General features: G+C 34.2%; 1 protein-coding gene across 7 annotated transcripts in view; it reads left to right on the forward strand.

The window, feature by feature from the left end:
- dmxl1 (Dmx like 1) overlaps positions 1–18373 on the forward strand; it is a 94813-nt gene that overhangs the window by 70803 nt on the left and 5637 nt on the right. For 3 of the 7 annotated variants that reach the window (XM_088910523.1, XM_088910525.1, XM_088910524.1), the window contains exons 30-43: positions 1030–1098; positions 4440–4609; positions 5136–5269; positions 5585–5670; positions 6841–7042; positions 8462–8579; positions 8924–8986; positions 10853–10939; positions 11075–11196; positions 11806–11947; positions 15251–15311; positions 16005–16132; positions 18074–18151; positions 18238–18329. In XM_088910523.1, the coding sequence (XP_088766649.1) occupies positions 1030–1098; positions 4440–4609; positions 5136–5269; positions 5585–5670; positions 6841–7042; positions 8462–8579; positions 8924–8986; positions 10853–10939; positions 11075–11196; positions 11806–11947; positions 15251–15311; positions 16005–16132; positions 18074–18151; positions 18238–18329 (1552 nt within the window). Of the gene's footprint in view, positions 1–1029; positions 1099–4439; positions 4610–5135; positions 5270–5584; positions 5671–6840; positions 7043–8461; positions 8580–8923; positions 8987–10852; positions 10940–11074; positions 11197–11805; positions 11948–14829; positions 14881–15250; positions 15312–16004; positions 16133–18073; positions 18152–18237; positions 18330–18373 lie in introns of all 7 variants that reach the window. The other 4 variants (XM_088910530.1, XM_088910526.1, XM_088910527.1 and 1 more) reach the window with 4 other exon arrangements.

Raw genomic sequence — 18373 nt, forward strand, 5'->3', positions numbered from 1 at the left:
ACTTTATGGATGCAGTTATCCCAGATGTGTCCCTACCTCCTAGAATATCCAACTAGAAAAAAAAAACAAACATCTGAGAACAGATGTCTGCAGGAGGTCTTTGTGTCTTCAGATGACCCCAGCGATTCTGGGACTAAAGCTTTGACCAGTTTTATAGCTTGATTCAAGTGCTGACGTGTTTTTTCCATAATAGTCTACTAAATTAAGCAGGCAATTTTCCTTCCCATTTTTACAAAGCCTAAACACATTCTTTCTCTTCATAATACATCAAAAAAATCCTTCCAGCATTTATGGTGCACATCAGAAGTATTCCAGGCCACTGGATGCTAGAAAACGCATGCAGAAGGACTTTAAATTCATGTTATACTGAACATAGAAATATTCCAGATCCTGCACAAGTGCCTACAAAATTACATCATAAAGTATATGCAGTGACATTTATTGTGCGGTACCCTTTAGCCATGTGCTATAATATCACCTGAAACAGTCTTAAACTGTCCTTCTTCCAAGGTTTAATACCATTAATGTGAAGGCTGGAAAGGGTATTGCATTCATTGGAACCTTTTCATCACTTGTTCCAAATACAAGTTCTTATTGTTTTGACTCCCTTAGCATTAAATGTGTTTGAGAGGTTTTCTTAAATAAATACTGCCATCATTATTTTTGACTGCTGTTGCAAAGGTTTGGAAATAAAAATTTATTTGAAATGTTAGATTAGTACTAATTAACATGAGGCGTATTAGTTAACAGCATATATATATTTAAATTTCCCACACTGTGTACAGTACAACACATCATTTGACCCTATTTTTTACTGATTATCCTGTTATGCTTTATATTCTATTATCACATTTATATGACTAATGATATGTATTGCCTTCAGCCACCAAATTTCTTTGCTAATCCAAAAGTACGTTTCAGTTATTTTCTTGTGGAATATTATCTGGAATTACAGAATGTCATTCTCTATTGTATCAGTAAGGCCTTTCTCTTTTCACTTACTTTCTTGCCTTTCTGTTACTTTTAAAGAAGAAGTAGACAGTGAAGTTGACTGGGATCTGTCTCAGACTGATATAGCACAGGTTATTGGAAATACTGGTGAGTAGGATGCTGGGCCATTCTTTTACTGTATATGGGGAAGAAACTTGGCAAGGGAAGTTGCTTGTCTTTTTTTTCATTCCTTTCCTCTTTCATTAGTTCTTTGATATTTAGTACAGAAAATACCACATCAGGCTGATTGTAATTTTTTCATGTAGAATTAAAACCAATTAATCTTATAGAGGATGTTGTAATGGATAAAATACTTCTGGCTAAAGATAAAACCCTTAAGCAAAAGTTTATTAGGGGACTATCACCAATGACATTTTAAAGTAATTATATTGATTTTATTTTGGTGTGATGTGCAAAGGTTGTTTAAGCCACCAATACTTTCCAAACATTTCATTTTTCATGTAAGAGGAACTTGCAAAGTGAGAAGGTCAAAAATATAATGCAGACCCATGATACACAGTGCTTTAAGATTTGTTTTGAAACTGCTGCCTGAAGTACAAAGTGAAATTTAGTTAACGATGGCAAGAAAAATTCTAATTTAAAAAAAAATGAAATACTGTAGGCCCATTAGGTTTCTGTACAGTAGACCTTTTAAAATATTAATGCTGAGAATTAAATGTGCAAGATGGTTCTGTATTCGAGCCTTAGTTTGCTTGTATAAATCATATTGTTGTGATTCTAGCATTTCTTGTTCAATAGTTTGTTTCTGTGCTTACTATAGATTGTTTCTGTGGCATGCGCATGTGTATTTATATTTCAAATCATTTATCATTATATGCTACAAACATTTTGTATAACAAAAGGCTTAACACTAAAGAAAAATTTAGAATTATGGCTCGGAAACATAGGCATTGTTTACTCCTGTGAGATGACAAATGTATCTGAGTGTAGCAGCCAAAAAAGAAAATGAGGGCATTCTTAAAAGAAATATTTTTAGAAAAATGTTTGTAAATATTTTAACTGCTTTATCCATAGTCAAGCACAACTGTAGGTTTTTACAATTTTTTTAAATGTAAATATTGAACAAGGCAGTTGAGAGAAATAAGTGGGTGTCGATATCAGAGGGCGTCACATCATTTAGAGGGAGTCTTTGTAGGTTGATATGTTAGCAGGAGATATTCTTTAGCAGAATCTGTGATGCTTAGCTGCTCCACCTTCATTCAGTATTCACTTGTATTTGCCTTAATCTGTAATCATGAAAATTATGAGAAAATTAGATTAGGTGCTTTAAAATATTTGAGGAAGGCACTGTGATCACTTTCACATTGTAATAAAACAATTTATTTTATTTATTTGATTATATTTAATTTTAATGAAATCACCACTTTGCTTGTGTGCATAAAGTTTTTGGATTATTTTAAATATCTGTTACAGGAGATTCAACTTTTGTGTTCCAGGAAGTCTGTAGTTTGAAATGGTTGATGTTTTAACTACGATAAATACAACTTAAAGAAAGGTTGTGCTATTCTGTTTTAGGCTTATACTGTAGATGCTGATTCTGGCAGCGTTTTTTGAGATTGGGGCCTGGTGATTTTCCTTTAAATTAAGAAGAATTAATTGATAATCTACCCAATCATCTTTTATTAGAAAGCTGCTTATTCCTAATAAAGGTTATGGCACCACAAAGCCAGTTTTGGAAGATATTGGTGCAAGTTGAGACTATGCCCTGGATAATGTCCAATAAAGAAACAGTTAGCTTCTTTTAAATTATAACTAATCTAATGGCAACTGTTATTTTAAGTGATCACCCTTATCTTGGTTGTCGATCTGTAAATGCAGCAAAGAAAAAAGATTGCTCTTCCATACCATCGTAACCACTTTTAATTGACCAGATCTACAGCAAATGTGGTCAACACGGGTCAGTACAGGTTATTTAGCAATAGAATAGGCTGTTAATGCCTAGCATAATGGTTGAATCCTTATTTGTTAACATAGACTTGAATATTGAGCAGCAGATGGGATAGGTTGTTCTGTTGAAGCCAGAACCATGGCGTTTTTCAAGAAATGGCTAGATAAGATCCTTGGAACAATTAGCTACTTCCAAACAAACTAGATGAACTGAATGGCCTTCTCTTGTTTGAAACTGTTCTAATGTTCTGTGCTGAGTTTACTCTGACTTTTGCTGATGAATTAGTAGAGAATAGTATTCTTGAATGAAATTGTTTTTATGGAGTAATCAGGGTGTAGTTAAAGCTCATCCTCCACCGCAGACTGACATGGAATTGATGCTGATCTTGGAAACTCAATAGACAGCTCTCCTTCAAATCCTTGTGAGATATCTTTTGGTCAATATCCCATATATTTAGGCAAGTGTCACTACATAATGTGGTTTCATTTGTTATTAGGCATGATTTTTGGATGTTTATTGGCCATCTGTTACATTATATCCAGTCCATACTGGTGCAGTTTGATTTTTCTTTGCTTATTGCATTGGTTAAACTGAACCAAGCAACAGATTTACCATATGGATCTCTATGGACTCAATGATTTCACTTATAGCTTTTTTAAATTTGCACTCTAACTTTGTGTATTTTGGTATTAAGTACTTCTTCATAAAATGTATAATGCAGTTTGAAATGATCCTACTAATAAATGAGTAAAGTCATTCCTATTAGAAAGGTTTCCAAATGGAAATCTATGGTGTTATTGTATTAGCCTGGTTAACATGCTGTCTGTTATTTATATATCTGATGATAATATGTGATTAGATAAACGGTTCAATGTAAAGGTTTTTATATTTTTTTGGAAACATTGGTTTAATTAAATTTGAGGTCTTCACATTCAGTCAATAGAGTCTTCTCTCATTTGGACAATTACATACACAATAGATAGCCATCTCAGCTGACAAATGCTTGCTTGACTGTGACTCTCCTATGAACTGTCACCACTGAGGCTGTGTATCTTAATCTTCAGTTTGAAATGTTCTGTTTCTTCTCTATAAGATTTTATAGCTTTATTCTCTACATGTAATGTTGCAAATGGTTTGCGTGAAATGTCCTTTAACTGCATTTGAAATTGGTCCTACCTACAGTTAATATCCAATTAAATGTATTTTATCAAATTTGTGATGGTTGATTACTGTGTATTTTAAAATATTGTATTATGTGGTTCTCAGTACAGAAGTTAAGTGGACAAAGTATAGTAACCATTAAAAGTATTAACTTGTAACTATTTTTCCTGCCTAATTTTTGTAGTAACTGCTGATATAGTAAATATTTATCATATAATTGTCATTATGGTAAGGTAATCAAGTAATTATCCTTTAGAACCTGAACTTGGGCATTGTACTGTGTATTTTTGTTAATATTGACATCTTGACATACTGAAATAGTCCTTATATGGCATACTCTCAATCTGGTATTTTACTGTTGTTTTAATCACTGGTGTAGGTGATGAGTCGGAGAAGAATCGCAAGCGCTTCAAGTTCCTTTCAACAAAGAGCGCCAGTAGAGAGAGTCTGCAAAGCCCAACATCCCCTGTATTCGAACAAGAAATGCCCATTTTAAAAGAAAAATTTGTCCCTCCCGAGCTTAGCATCTGGGACTATTTCATTGCAAAGGTATCTACACATACTACGTCTTTGTTTTTTTTTCTCCTGCTTCTAGACTCAATTCATAATTATTGTATGATAGTAGGATGATTATAGAAAAGAATAATGTAATGACTTATCAGAAATATATGCATTATAGTACTTGCATTTGTACAGTACTTCTCATTCCAGATGATCCCAAAGTACTTCACACAGAGGTGAGGTCTCCTTTTATCCACTGCTGAAGTGCAGCACCTACATGATAATGCACAGTGCCTGCAGCCCCACTACAGAGCAAATTTGGTAGAGAAGTGAGGATTGACTTTGGTGCTTCACCAGGAGCCAGTTAATGGCTTTTTCTTTCTGAACATGTCATAAGTACAAAAGTTTAATAAAATTCGTAGATGACTGTTTTGAGGTTTTACACTTACAATTCAATGAATAACAGGAGCATTAACCTGTATATTTGTAGACTGAGATAGACTCTAGGATGTTACTCTTTTTGTACAGTTTTCCAGAGTAATAATCATCTATCTTGTTTTGTAATTTTCTAAAGCCCTTCCTTCCACAATCTGAAAGCCGAGTAGAGTATGACTCTGAAGAAAGCCAAGGTAGCGATGATGAAGAAGAAGAAGATGTTTTTGCCTCCGATACACAACTACATGAACATTCCAATCCCAACTCATACAGGTATAAGGGAATTCCCCAACTGCTTTCTCACACCTATTAAATTCAAAGCCTTTGCTTTCATTTAAATTCTGATTTCTTCGTTTTGCATTCTTATGTGTGTTATAGAGTTATGCAGGTTAGATTCTATTCATTTGTTAAATGTGCTGTCAAACTGGGAGTCTAATTGCATATAATGTAGTTTGTTAAGCCATCATCATGCCTTACATGTTGTATCTGCAAGTGGAACAGGGTGTGGTTTTAAACAGGTTAAAACGTTGTGTATTTAAGTCTGTTTGTAATATGTGTGAACACTGTTGTGTTATTAATCTTTTACAGCTGGTCACTCATGCGACTGGCTATGGTGCAAATGGTACTTTTGAACCTGAAATCCTTCTATCCAATGGCGGGTCATGATCTCTCGGGTAACGTTTCCATTTATTTCGTAGTGTTTTTGCTCCTTTTATGCCACATTCATGTACTGTGGCATGTGTTTATATGATATATCTATTTTGCCAATGAAAGATGCTGAAGTTGGCGGTTTATCCTCTTCTATTTGATAACTTTGGTTGATAATTCTTGTGCGTCATAGAAAGGTGAGAGGAGGATAAGGGCTGTGACTGATGATATTGTGACCATGCTATTTGTATCAGACAAAGACTGAGATGTCTACTTTACCAAATTAGTAACATGAAAGACTGGGTATACATCAAATTATATTTGATGTACTGTAAATGAATTAAGAGCTAAGGCATGCCATTTTTTCTTTAATCTGAGTAAATTCCTGTTTTTTTTGTGAAAAACAACAGAATTGTATACATTAATTGTAGTTCACAATAGAAATGAGCTTTTTACAATTTGATAGTCATATCTATAATACTAGTTTTATTTTGAGCTAATAGTATACACAATTATGTGTGTATCTAATGTATTCCTGTTTTAAATTGAGCAATTAAAAAAAAATCATTATTTAGAAGCTTGCTGCTATGAAGAGTATCTAAATATGTTGATTTTATGCTAGCATATTTTTTTAGGTTTTAGATTACACATTCCATGTTATGTTGTAAAGTTTTGTAAAATCTCCATCTGAGATTTTAAAAAAAATCTGTGCCAAATGTAGGAATTTTATGTGTAAAATACATTATACTGGTAACTTAATTGGTAGATCTTCAGGAATGTTATACAGCAGCCGAATTTCTTCTAAAAGTCTAGCAACAGAGATTGTCTACTGAGGAAAAAAAAAGAAAAGCACAATTTTCTTTGTACTTCAAGTCCTGAGGGTCTGCAGACAAGAAATACATTTCTTTCTGTATGGAGTTATTCTTTTTTAATTCTAGATCAGAATGGTTGAATAATAAAAGTTCCAGTGTTTGTGTCACCTATTTTAAATAATAAAGTAGATCACTATCAGATGTTGTGGAACTGGTGTAGGGATGCAATAAGATAAAAAGCTAAGTTTTATGTTTGATTGATAACAAATATGAGTTTACTTAAATTATGCGCCAATTTATTTCTGTTATACAGCAGACTGATCTTACTTCACAGCATCATTTTGAGGCTGAGAATAGAGACGTGCTTGTATGTTTAATATACAGAGCTGCCAGTTGCCGCCCCACTTTGCCATGCTGTCCTGAAGACTTTGCAGAGGTGGGAGCAGGTGTTGCTCAGAAGACTGGAGATCTTTGGAGGTCCACCTTCCAAGTTTATTTCAACACATACTGTTGATGATGCCCCTGCGGCAGGTCCTGCCATCCTCCGCCACAAGGCACTTTTGGAGCCATCTAACACTCCTTTTCGGTGGGTGCATTTTTGGGGTAGACTGTTATTATAAAGCATTTCCTGGTTGATATTAATTGAAGCTATATCCCCTGCCTGGTGTGAAATCACATTTGCACATCTCTGGTATATTTTAAATTGAAAGGAGTAGCTAGCCTATGTGATGCCCTCAAGCATGTGTTTTGGAAAAACAGGTTTTGAAAAGATAAGGGTGGCTTGCTGCTGGGCTAAACATTTGTCTGCATTGCCCTGCGAATAGTGCTAAAAGATCTGTTCCATCCAGATTGGTCTGTCTATTCATGAACTATGGCAAGTAGTTGTTACTAGACAGCAACATACAGTGGATATAAAATGTCTAAACATCTTATTGAAAATGCAGGATTTTGTGATGTAAAGCCAGAAATCAAGATAAATCATGTCAGACATTTTTCAATCTTTAATGTGACCTTGCAAACCAACAAAATTCAAGAGAAAAACAGATAATTATCAGGAAAAATAATTGAAATTAAGAAGCCTACAACACTCTAGTTGCATAGGTGTGCACACCCTTTTATAATGGGGGCTGTAGTTGTGTTCAGAGGACGGTCTTCAAAAACAGTTATTCACACCAGTGTGTAATTATTTATCGTGACATCTGTCATACCCATGTGAATGCCAGGTCACACGGCTATACTACCTCAACAACTGTCCAAGTCGTTGGTGGCCATTGAGTTCATCTTGCTCATTTACTTGTTAATAACTTTTTTTTAGGAATTCTGTTTCTACATTTGTTGAAGTAATTCTATCCCTATCTGACTGTCCCTTTCTAAAAGAATGTTAAATGGTAGTAGATTCAGAACTAGTCCAGTTTAACCAGTGATCTTTTAAGATCATTCCAGTTGTAACACAACCATGCTAAAACAACTTCTGTAATTTCTGTATGCTCAGCGTCTGTTCTGTATGCTCTTAAAACTGACAAATGTTTAACAGTGCAGTGAACGATTTTACAATATATAGGATCTTGAATTTATTAATACTGAAAAAACATGTTTGTGTCCTTTACAATCTGTTTTATCAAGTGAGTTTCCATGGAATGCTCTGGATCTTGATTAGTTTGGCGTTATACACAAGATAAATAACTGGTCTGTTTTATCATGTATTGAAAATAGATTGCTTCATGAAATTTGTGCATCTTCACATGTGACTACAGTTTAAGCCGTAGAGTTGATTTTATTGAATGACAAAATATTGTATGTGTAGAGCACATCCCTTTAAATAAATTATTTACATTAGATCACTTTTTTGCATCACTGAAGAAAGGTTTAATTTTCGTAATGTTTTTAATACTTTATATGGCAGGGTCTTTTCCTTTATTTGAAATACGAATTATTGAGGTTCTTCATTCACATAGCCGTGTTCTAAATCTTTAGAAGGAGCTTTATTATAACGTGTTTTTTAAAGGTCAAGACACCACTCTGCCCTTCCTGTGAAGAGACTGTGGCAGTATCTGGTAAAACAGGAGGAGATACAGGAAACCTTTATTCGGAACATTTTCACAAAGAAAAGGGGTCAAAATGAGGTACAAATCCTAAACAGCCATTTTGTCTAGCATTATAGTGTGCGTAGTTTTGGCCTAATGCCATCTGGCTGGAGCTTTGCTTGGTTTTAAAACATTTTTAAAAGAATGCCTATTAATTCTACTTGTTCTAACACTTTGATCTCTTCCTGTGATTTCAGCAACTTGCTTGTTTACTAAAAGTAGATTTTGTAGAACATTTTAAACCCTTTCTGTTCACATCAATATTTTACATACTAATTTTTTTCTTTTATTTTAATTATTGATGAACTGTAGATTATTTTCCTTTTGCTTTGCATGTTTCATCTCATTCTTTTGTCTGTCTTGTGGCTACTCCAATGATTAAGTCGATAGAGGACTACAGTGACAATGTTCAAAATACTGTGATGGAGGAGCCTAGCATCAACAAGGTACAAATGAATAATAGTCTGATTATAAGTATTCAGTTTTCCAATAGACGCATACAGATCCAACCCAGTCTTACTATAAAGATCATCAGTTCTTTTTACTGATTTCCTATTGAATGTCAATTGAAAGAAAGACTTTTCTTCAAGTCATGTAACATACTCAATATTATGTAAATACAGTAAGCATCGCCAATGCACTATTGGTATTTCTGTTTGAAAATTTCTAATGGAAAGACTTACCTGATTTGTGAACATATTTATTTTTTAACTTTTTAAACAACTTTTTAGACTCATTCTGTTGAGACAATGATAATTTTCCACTTTACATTTTGCTAATTCAAGTTCACAAAAACAGTTTTCAGTTAATTGACTCATTTGTACGCACAGATATCAAATTGCTACATACTGTAGATATTGTATGAGTTTATTGGAAATTTTAAGAGTAGTTTAATGAGCCAATGTTTAATTCATGTTCATACAACAATGCATTTAATCTTTTTAGCATATTACTGTTATAGTAACTTGTGCATAACTAATACAGATTCTTATGTAATTAGATGAGTCATTCAATTAAAAAATTAATTAAATTGTAGCAGTCTGTGTAGCAATTTTCCTAATGTATATAAAGTAGATGTCCAATTCTTCATTTCATTACAGTTTGTAATTTAAAGCATATGCCATTTTTTGGTATTAAAAAAAGGTTAAATGCATTTGACTGTTACATAATATTTTTAAAAAAATTCTGTAACAGGAAGCAGTGTCTGTTTTGGAACTTCATTCAAAAACAACTTCAGTCAGATGTCATGAGAGATTATGGATGGAAAGGTTTTCAAGTTTCATTTAACATTGCTCCATCTCCATCATACTTAAGAGATCCTTACAATTACAATTTTAGTCCCTTTTGTGATTGTTTTGTTGCCTTATTTTTATATTGTCCCTTTGTTTTTTTCCATCAGGGAATTCAGTATAATCCTAAACACTTTATTTGGCCGTATGAGTTTAAAAAAAACAACATAGTTTTACATTAAAAAAAGTTTGTTACAAACAAGGCAAAAATAACTATTGACATGTACTAAAGCACCTGGGTCTAATGAATTTAATCAAGTGTTAAAACCTACAATCACAGAAACTGTGAACAGAATTGCAGTCAAAAGATTTAAAATGTTTTTAGTATGAAATGTGATGCATTATGCCACAAAGTCATAAAAGGTATGAGTTTAGAAAACAAAGTGGGCATGATTGGGCATGATTCAAGAACTCGCTATCATCAGAAACATTAACAAGTCTAGTGGACTTCTTCACTATCCAGACGTCACAAATAGAAACTTTGGGAGAAGTGCGTATAAAAGAAATTTTAAAGGAGGCATTTTATACATAAACTCTATGGGAGTCTGGGACAAGCTTGAAGGCTGTGTTATCAAAGCTAATATATTGGCTTTATTAGAGAAGTAGCTGGTTGAGATCCTCAGATCAATTAGCAGTCACGCATCCAAATGATCTAGATAGAGTTTAAATTGTGGCATAGCCTGGAACAGTTTTTGCTCCAGTAACACTTCAATGATATTAGTTCAGGTGGGTAGCTGCGTCAGCATGCGTAGGCTGCAAAGGAACAAGTAATAGGTTTATTCCATGCTGAAAAAAAGAAGAAAGAGAACACAACGTTTCGGCCGTGGAGCCTTCTTCAGGTGTCCACCTGAAGAAGGCTCCACGGCCGAAACGTTGTGTTCTCTTTCTTCTTTTTTTCAGCATGGAATAAACCTATTACTTGTTCCACTTCAATGATATGTTACATATCCCATAAATATTAAATTTTGAGGTTCATTTTTGTTTTCAACTAACGTGATTGAAAATTATTTATTTCAACCACAGATAGAAGCAGACCTGGGATATCCTGGAGGAAAAGCAAGAATTATTCATAAAGAGTCAGACATCATAACTGCATTTGCTATCAATAAGGTAAGAGGGCGCTGGGGAATTTTACAGATTACTTTGTACCCTCAGGTTTTTATTAAAATATATATCGAAAAATAAAGCATCATATAAGGGGAAGGGAGTAGAACCTTCACATTCTTTTTGTCTTTTTGTGTTCAGGCTAATCGGAATTGCATAGCAATAGCTTCAACTCAGAATATTCAGGAACTGGATGTCTCTGCAATTCTGGCTACGCAGATATTAACCTGGATTGATGATGAAGTAGATCTGGAGAACAAAGGGTAAGAAATTAGTTTTGAAAACACATTTTATAGACACAGGAAAGAAAAAAATATCCTTTTTTCAGCCTCGCTCATCTGGGTTTCATTTAGGATGGGAAATTAAAAGGCAATTGATAAGTGTTTGTTCCACTGATTATTGTTGTACTCTATTTCTGTGGCTGTCTAAGACAACTCACTCAATATCTAATGCTTAATACGGTAACATTTATCTACAAGTATGTGAGGTATTTTTCATTTTCTCTTTTTGAGAGGTTCCCATAGAATAGTTTTGTTTATAGAAAAAAAGAAATTCATTTTGCTCAGATTTACAGATAGTGGCTGTTAAATATTTGCACTGAGGTAAGAAAATGAAATTTTAAGTCTTTTGTAGGACAAGATAATCTGTGGATGAGCAAAGACAATCGTTTTATTAAAAGAGATTGAGAAGCAAATCCTTTAAATTACATCTGACATTTTGCATTTAAAATACCATAAAGGGGGTTATTTTTCCAAGCCTGCTTTTAAGGGTGCTAAACTATGGCACTGCTGTAATTTGTATTTAATGTAGGATTTCTTGGGAAAACGTTGTGTTCCCTTATGTATTCTGTTGTTTTCATTCCCGATTTTTAGAAACGATGATTTCTTGGTGATCCATGCACGTGACGATTATGGCACAGTACAGGGTTCTACCCCATATACTCCCAGCAGCCCCGGGACCCCTATTAACATGCCTTGGCTTGGCAGTGTTCAGACTGGCAGGGGAGCATCTGTGGTGAGTGTCAGCTTGGGCAATCTCTTCCTTCATTTCCCACATTATTTTCAAAAGAATGAACATTTTATAAAAGCATTATTCAAGTTTCTGAAGGTGTATTACTTCCTTCATGAATTTGACAACAATAGTGGGTACCCTGGGCTTCCCCTGTTGTACAACCAGGAATGGTGCTCAGTTGGAGCATGTGTTCTGTCCTGCAGTTCAGACACTGCTGGTACGAGACTAAGCTGAGACCTAACTGACCATGACTAATAAATGAGAGCAGATGGATTGCCACACAACAGCAAGCCTCTGTGATTCACCAAAGACAGGACATCCTAACTATAATTTCAAGAAATCTATATCACAATTTCCTATCTTCAGTTTAGACCGAGCATTTTGTTCTATAAAGAAAAATGCTTACAGTTGTGATACATATTAAATATGGCTCCAGTTTAACTGTTTCTTGAAATATTTTTCATTTAAAGTGTTTAGTTCTATGAATCTTGTCATAATTCTTTAGGTCCATCATTATTTACCCCTGGTGCAATTGGATAGAAACAGAAGTGATTTTAATATAATTTAACCATTGTGGTGAAATATGTAGGCTATGAAAATGAAATGATACAATGGCATGGGTTGTCTTCCCATTCATTTAATCAGGGTGTGTGATGTTTTGTGCTGATCTCTTGGGACATCACTGCCTTATCAGAATTAAGCAGCACTGCTTAAAGCTCTTTTCAGTAGAAGTGTTTTAAAAATACATTTTAAAATGTTTTCTAATAGAATATGTACCCCATTGATATTTATTTATGAACACTACTAAAGACCTACATTTAGGTGGTATGTTATCCCATGCTGTTTCTTAAAATATATATAATAACTTTTTTGTTTTAATTGATTTAATAAATATTATGTTTTCACATTGTAGAATACCATGACTTCTCAGGTCGTTTAAGACATTTGATCTTGTTATATTCTTCAAAATGGTACTATTTAGAGTTTTGAGTCATCATTTACAATGATGAGAGTAATGATTTTGGTGATGAAAGAAAATAAGGTTCCTAGAGGTTTCTTAAAATCAGTTTTAGGGTTTTTCTAAGTTTCATCTACTTTCTAGTTTATATTCATATTTTGTAGGATTTTTTTTGTTTGTACATCATACATTTCTGTCAAGTTACACAGCATTTCTTAGATCGTGATTTCTTACAGTATATAGAGAATAACTGCATTAACCTTAAATTCAGTAATCTGAACCGTAGTATTTGTTTTAAAGACCACTAGGTGGTGCCAGATAGAGATAAGCTAGTTTTAAATAAGGGTTCATAAAACTGTTAAATAATTATTGCAGAGTGAATACTTGGTATATTTTGCTTAAATGCCTGTACAGTCCCTGTACTATTGATGTACTATAGATAGTACAGTCAGCCTATAGATATTGATGTTGTTCATTTGTACAAACAAGTAAATGCATGATGTAATTATAACACGATCCACAAATAAAACTACTGTATTAGTTTTGTGTTTAGAATAAAATAAAATTATACCAATCATAAAAATCAATCTATAAAGTGAGTGTAAAATTATAAAACTTTATTGAACTTTATTGTATTTGATTTAAAAGTGATATAAAAATTCTAAAGATAATATTAGCACTTTATTGGTACAAAGGAGCTTATATTGAGTCTATAAATTCAGAATCAGTTATATAACAAAACATTGTTAAAGTCTTAAGACACCCTTGAGTAAATAAAAAAGAATTGGTAGGTATCTTCAATATAATAGAGGATGTATTACAAAACTAAAACTGTTCAGAGAACAGGAGACATTTCACTGCCTGGAATGTATTGCATCAAGTCACCACCTATCTATCACTGAGTGATATCAGAGTGATGATAATACTTGACTATCCACATGTGGGTGGGTATTATGGGAGTATCTGAGGGGTCATCAACTTACTGACCACACAATACCCCCTCGGTTATCTGTGGGACCCAACCTTAGCTAAAACACTAGTGTGTTTGCTCTGCTGCTCTGGTCTGATTGTTATAGGAACAATATGCAAAACAACCAGATAGCCTGCTAGTGCACAACTTCAAATATGTCTGTTATCTTCATGTATACTACTAATTGGTGTTCCTTTTTGTTTTATCTGTTGGATTCACTGCTTAACAGTAGTCCCAATTTACAGAATCTGTACATTTTGTTGTACAAAACTATCTACACTACTATTTTCTATTTCAAACATTAAAGGGCATGTTAAACTTATGGTGTAGTGCCGTTGAATACATAAACAAATTTTCACCCCCATTGTACAGTACAGCTGCATTCTTAACAGGTTGATTTTGACTAGTATGAAAATAAGTACTTCAGAAAACAGGTTTGTTGAGCAAATGTTTTGATGTTCATTCAGTGTCAAACGGTAATAAAAGTTACGTGCCCTCAATGGCTGCTTCAAAAGTCACAGGTCCTCGTTCCACTTGCAGCAGAGAGAGGGATGGTGTTGTGTTGTCACAAAGGCATACCTTACCCTTTCTCTCTGCTAAATCAGCGCCTAATTGCACAGCATGGCGAATTGCTGTGGTACAATACATCAATGCAGTGCTCTCTGCAGTAAGCATTTAATCTTAATCATATCTATCATTTCTAAAAATATGTTCATTCAGCTATGTGCATGTTTATCACAGCACTAATTGAAATGGCCGTTTTCTCAGGGTTGGCGAAGTTCAGTTTGATGTGGCTCATGTGCTCCCAGGAGGCATGGAAGGCATGTAATGCTCCCTGTTCCCTGTTCCTCAATGTTTGTTACCGTCCCTGCTCCTTTTTTTAGTTAAACCATTTCTGTTTACCTCTGTTTCCTTTACATGCCTCTTCCTCTGTGTTGCTAATCATTCACTAATCAGGAAAATTCAGCTAAATTAAATGGGATCAGAAAGGATTTGACAAAAAAGGAGGTAAGACTAGTTTCAGGAGCACATATAATGCAGGTATGTGTAGATGGTGCTTAAAGTAAAAAGGACTGGCCATTTGCTATGTGTTCAGTAAGGCAGGGTCATTCTAGTGATGGGTGAAAGTGCTAATGCATATGTCAGACTTGTGATGTTCGATGTGCCTTATTTTGTGAATGCCATCATCCACTTTTGCACTGACCTTTATTTTAAGTGCTGAGTGTCCATTCTCATTAATCAGTATGTCATGACAGATTTGTTTTCAATGCTGTATCATTTCATTCTTTGCTAGCTACTGTATGTCTGCTCTGTATGTACTGTAAGTAGTGAACATTCTGTTGAAATTATGCTAGCATTTCTTCTCTTTTTTTAATAGATGATCAAAAGGAATATAAATAATGTGAGAAGAATGGCATCCCACCCAACCTTACCATATTGTAAGCAAATTATTTTCCTTTCTATCTTCTTAAACACATTTCTAAATCTCTTGGTCATCTTGCTAAAACTCCATCTGGTAGTAGCTACAAACCCTTTTTTGGGATGTTAAAACTACTACTAATGATGCTTGAACAGAGGTGTTACTTCGTACACGAAGTCTTGTTTGATGAATGACCTGCCCAACTGTCAGCTGACAGCTTGTGGTATTTTTCTCGTTGATTGCATGGTGCTCACAACTGTAGGTGCCAGAATGATAGATGGCAACTTTTTCATTGTATACAGATAGAGCATATCCATACCTTTTGCAATGAGATATGTTTACTCAGTTTGGCACAGTCCTTAAAAATGGATCCTTATAGTTCTTGAGGTGTTGTCTTTCTTTGTTATGTAATAATAAAATTTAGGAGGAAGGTATAACAAAGTGTGTGGTTACTTTTCTGTTTAGCTATGACGATTCGATAACCTGCATTTGTGTATATTTTGCTAATTGTGTGTGATTGCTTCTTGTACACAGTTCTTTAATTGTATTTTGTTTGTATTCTTGCAAAGCATTTTTGTGAGATAAAAATGCTGTACATTCTACATGAATGGTATCATTTTGTTCACAAGCAGTCCAGTCTAGACTAGAACATTTTGAGTTGTGATATGGACTTGATCTTTGATGTTTACAATGATTTTCTCAAATGTGACAGATCTGACAGGGGCGCAGGACGGCAGTGTCCGCATGTTTGAGTGGGGGCACTCCCAGCAGATAATTTGTTTCCGCAGTCCAGGGAACTCCAGGGTGACCAGGATTAGGTTTAATTATCAGGGCAACAAGGTACTTCCTTCTTTTCTAACGTTTTTGTGTCTGCTGTACTCTCAACTAGTTGATTAATGAGACCTTAAGCACAAGGTTTTTGTCTGAGACAGTTCGTTGATGTTATGGGTGAAGTATGTCATTAGAGTTATTTATTCCTCTAATATTAGTGAGGTTTTTGATAATACATGATATAGAGGAATTATGCGTTTCTAGCCAGTGCATATTCCTGAAATTCATAGTATACATATGAGCGTTCAGATCATTTGGAGCTAAAGAATATTATTAAAAGGTTAAAAGTAAATTATTAGGAATTAAAAAAAAGGTTCATTTTTATCAATTTGTTTACTTTATAATATACAGTACACTGCTGTTAAGTTTTGTGAATCCAAAATATAACTAATATAATTATGATAATGACAATTTAATATCATGATACTCTTGTGTAGTTGAAACCTGTTTTTTTCTTAAATAATCCAAAGGGTTTAGTTTAACTAATTTGAACTTTTTGAAATGCAGTTGTATATGAAGTAAAAAAATGATTGGTTAAGAATCAGTATATGTGAGATAATGATAACTGATAACTGTTTACTTTGCTCAGTTAACGAGGTAATGAAAATCAGGCTTCAAATAATTGGGTAAGAAGGAAACAAGGACTAAGTTTTGGTAACCATGTCCTACAGTATATGTCAGAAACTTTGTGAATTTGATCTTCATCACAGAGGTTCATAGAAATACATCATTCCACAAACAAAAAAGATTGCTGAAGAAATCAGAAAAAGAATAGTTGAGAGGTTGTCTCTGGAGAGGTTGTCAAGACATATTTGTAAAACATCTGGGTCACCATCCATCCACAATTATACAGTCTTGAAATGGAAATTTTTTAAGATCAGGGTGATCCTACCAGGGACCAGTCATCATGCCAAGATCTCCCGAAAAACATCTTGGAAAATCATCCATCAGTCTCAAAGAAACCAGAGTAACATCTTATGATCTGCAGGCTTCTCTCACTGTAATTAACGTCATCAACCATCAGAAAACAACTGAATGGAAATGGTTTTCTGGATAGCCAGGAATAAGCTTTTTCTCTCTACAAAGAATATTGCCTGATCACTGGAAAAAGCATTCTCTGGACAAATTAATCAAAAGTTGAACTTTCAGCCCCAATAAAAAATTGTTTTTTATGGCACAGACCAAACACTACCTTCCAACAGATGAAGCTCAACCATGCTGGAGGCAATATCGTGTTTTGGCAGTATCATGCTTTGCTTTCTCAGGATCCAGACTCATTCATGCTTGGACTTCATAGTTCCATCAGTGGGGATCGTCATGTATTGGCAATTTGTAAAGAAGAATGTCAGAGCATCCATTTGTCAGCAGAAGCTGAGCAGAGAGTGTGACATGCAGCAAGACAATGATCCTAAACATAAAAAACAAAACAAAAGAAAGGCATACACAGAATAAATTTAGCTTTTTTGTTCCAGACCTAAACCCCACTGAAATGTGACAGCAGGACCAAACTGAGCTGTTCATGGAATAAAAATCATTTTTCCTTACCCTTACACATGATTTGTTCTCTTGGGTATATACTTAAAATACTGATAGAAGGTCTAGACAAATATTATCTTTATTTTTATTAGGACTTTGATAAAGATCAGATGTTTATGTCTCAAATAAATGGCAATTTACACTTACCTAGGGCATTCACAATTTTTTTCGCAGCACTGTACAGGTATGTGCGGTACATACTATAGTCTTTTAATTATTAGGTAGTGATATTTCTTTGTTTGATATTGGATATTTCCAAACTTGTGAATTGTAAAATCTCAAATACAATGAAATGTCATCATGAGTTGTCTAAATATTTCCAATGTTTCAGATAGAAAAAATATTATAAAGGAATGTCATAATGATATGACACAAGTTCTGCCCTTTTTGATATTTATTTTACTTTTAACACAGTTCGGCATTGTTGATGCAGATGGAGCTTTGAGACTTTGGCAGACCAGTACAATAGGAAGTACACCAAAGCCGTATCTGGTAAGCAGAATTAGTCTTTCAGCTGTGCTTAGGGCAATGAATCGGTTGACTTGTTTCTTTCAAATAAATTGTATTTTTTTCCATAGACTTTGCAGTGTCACAACAAAACCGCCAATGACTTTGTTTTCGTGGGCTCATCTTCTTTGATAGCAACAGCAGGACAGTCCAGTGATAACAGGTACTGTATGGTGGTATACATACAGTAAAAGCACTAAGATAGTG

This window comes from Atractosteus spatula, chromosome 3 (genome assembly GCF_055471065.1).
Source record: "Atractosteus spatula isolate fAtrSpa1 chromosome 3, fAtrSpa1.hap1, whole genome shotgun sequence".
Taxonomy (NCBI): Eukaryota; Metazoa; Chordata; class Actinopteri; order Semionotiformes; family Lepisosteidae; genus Atractosteus; species Atractosteus spatula.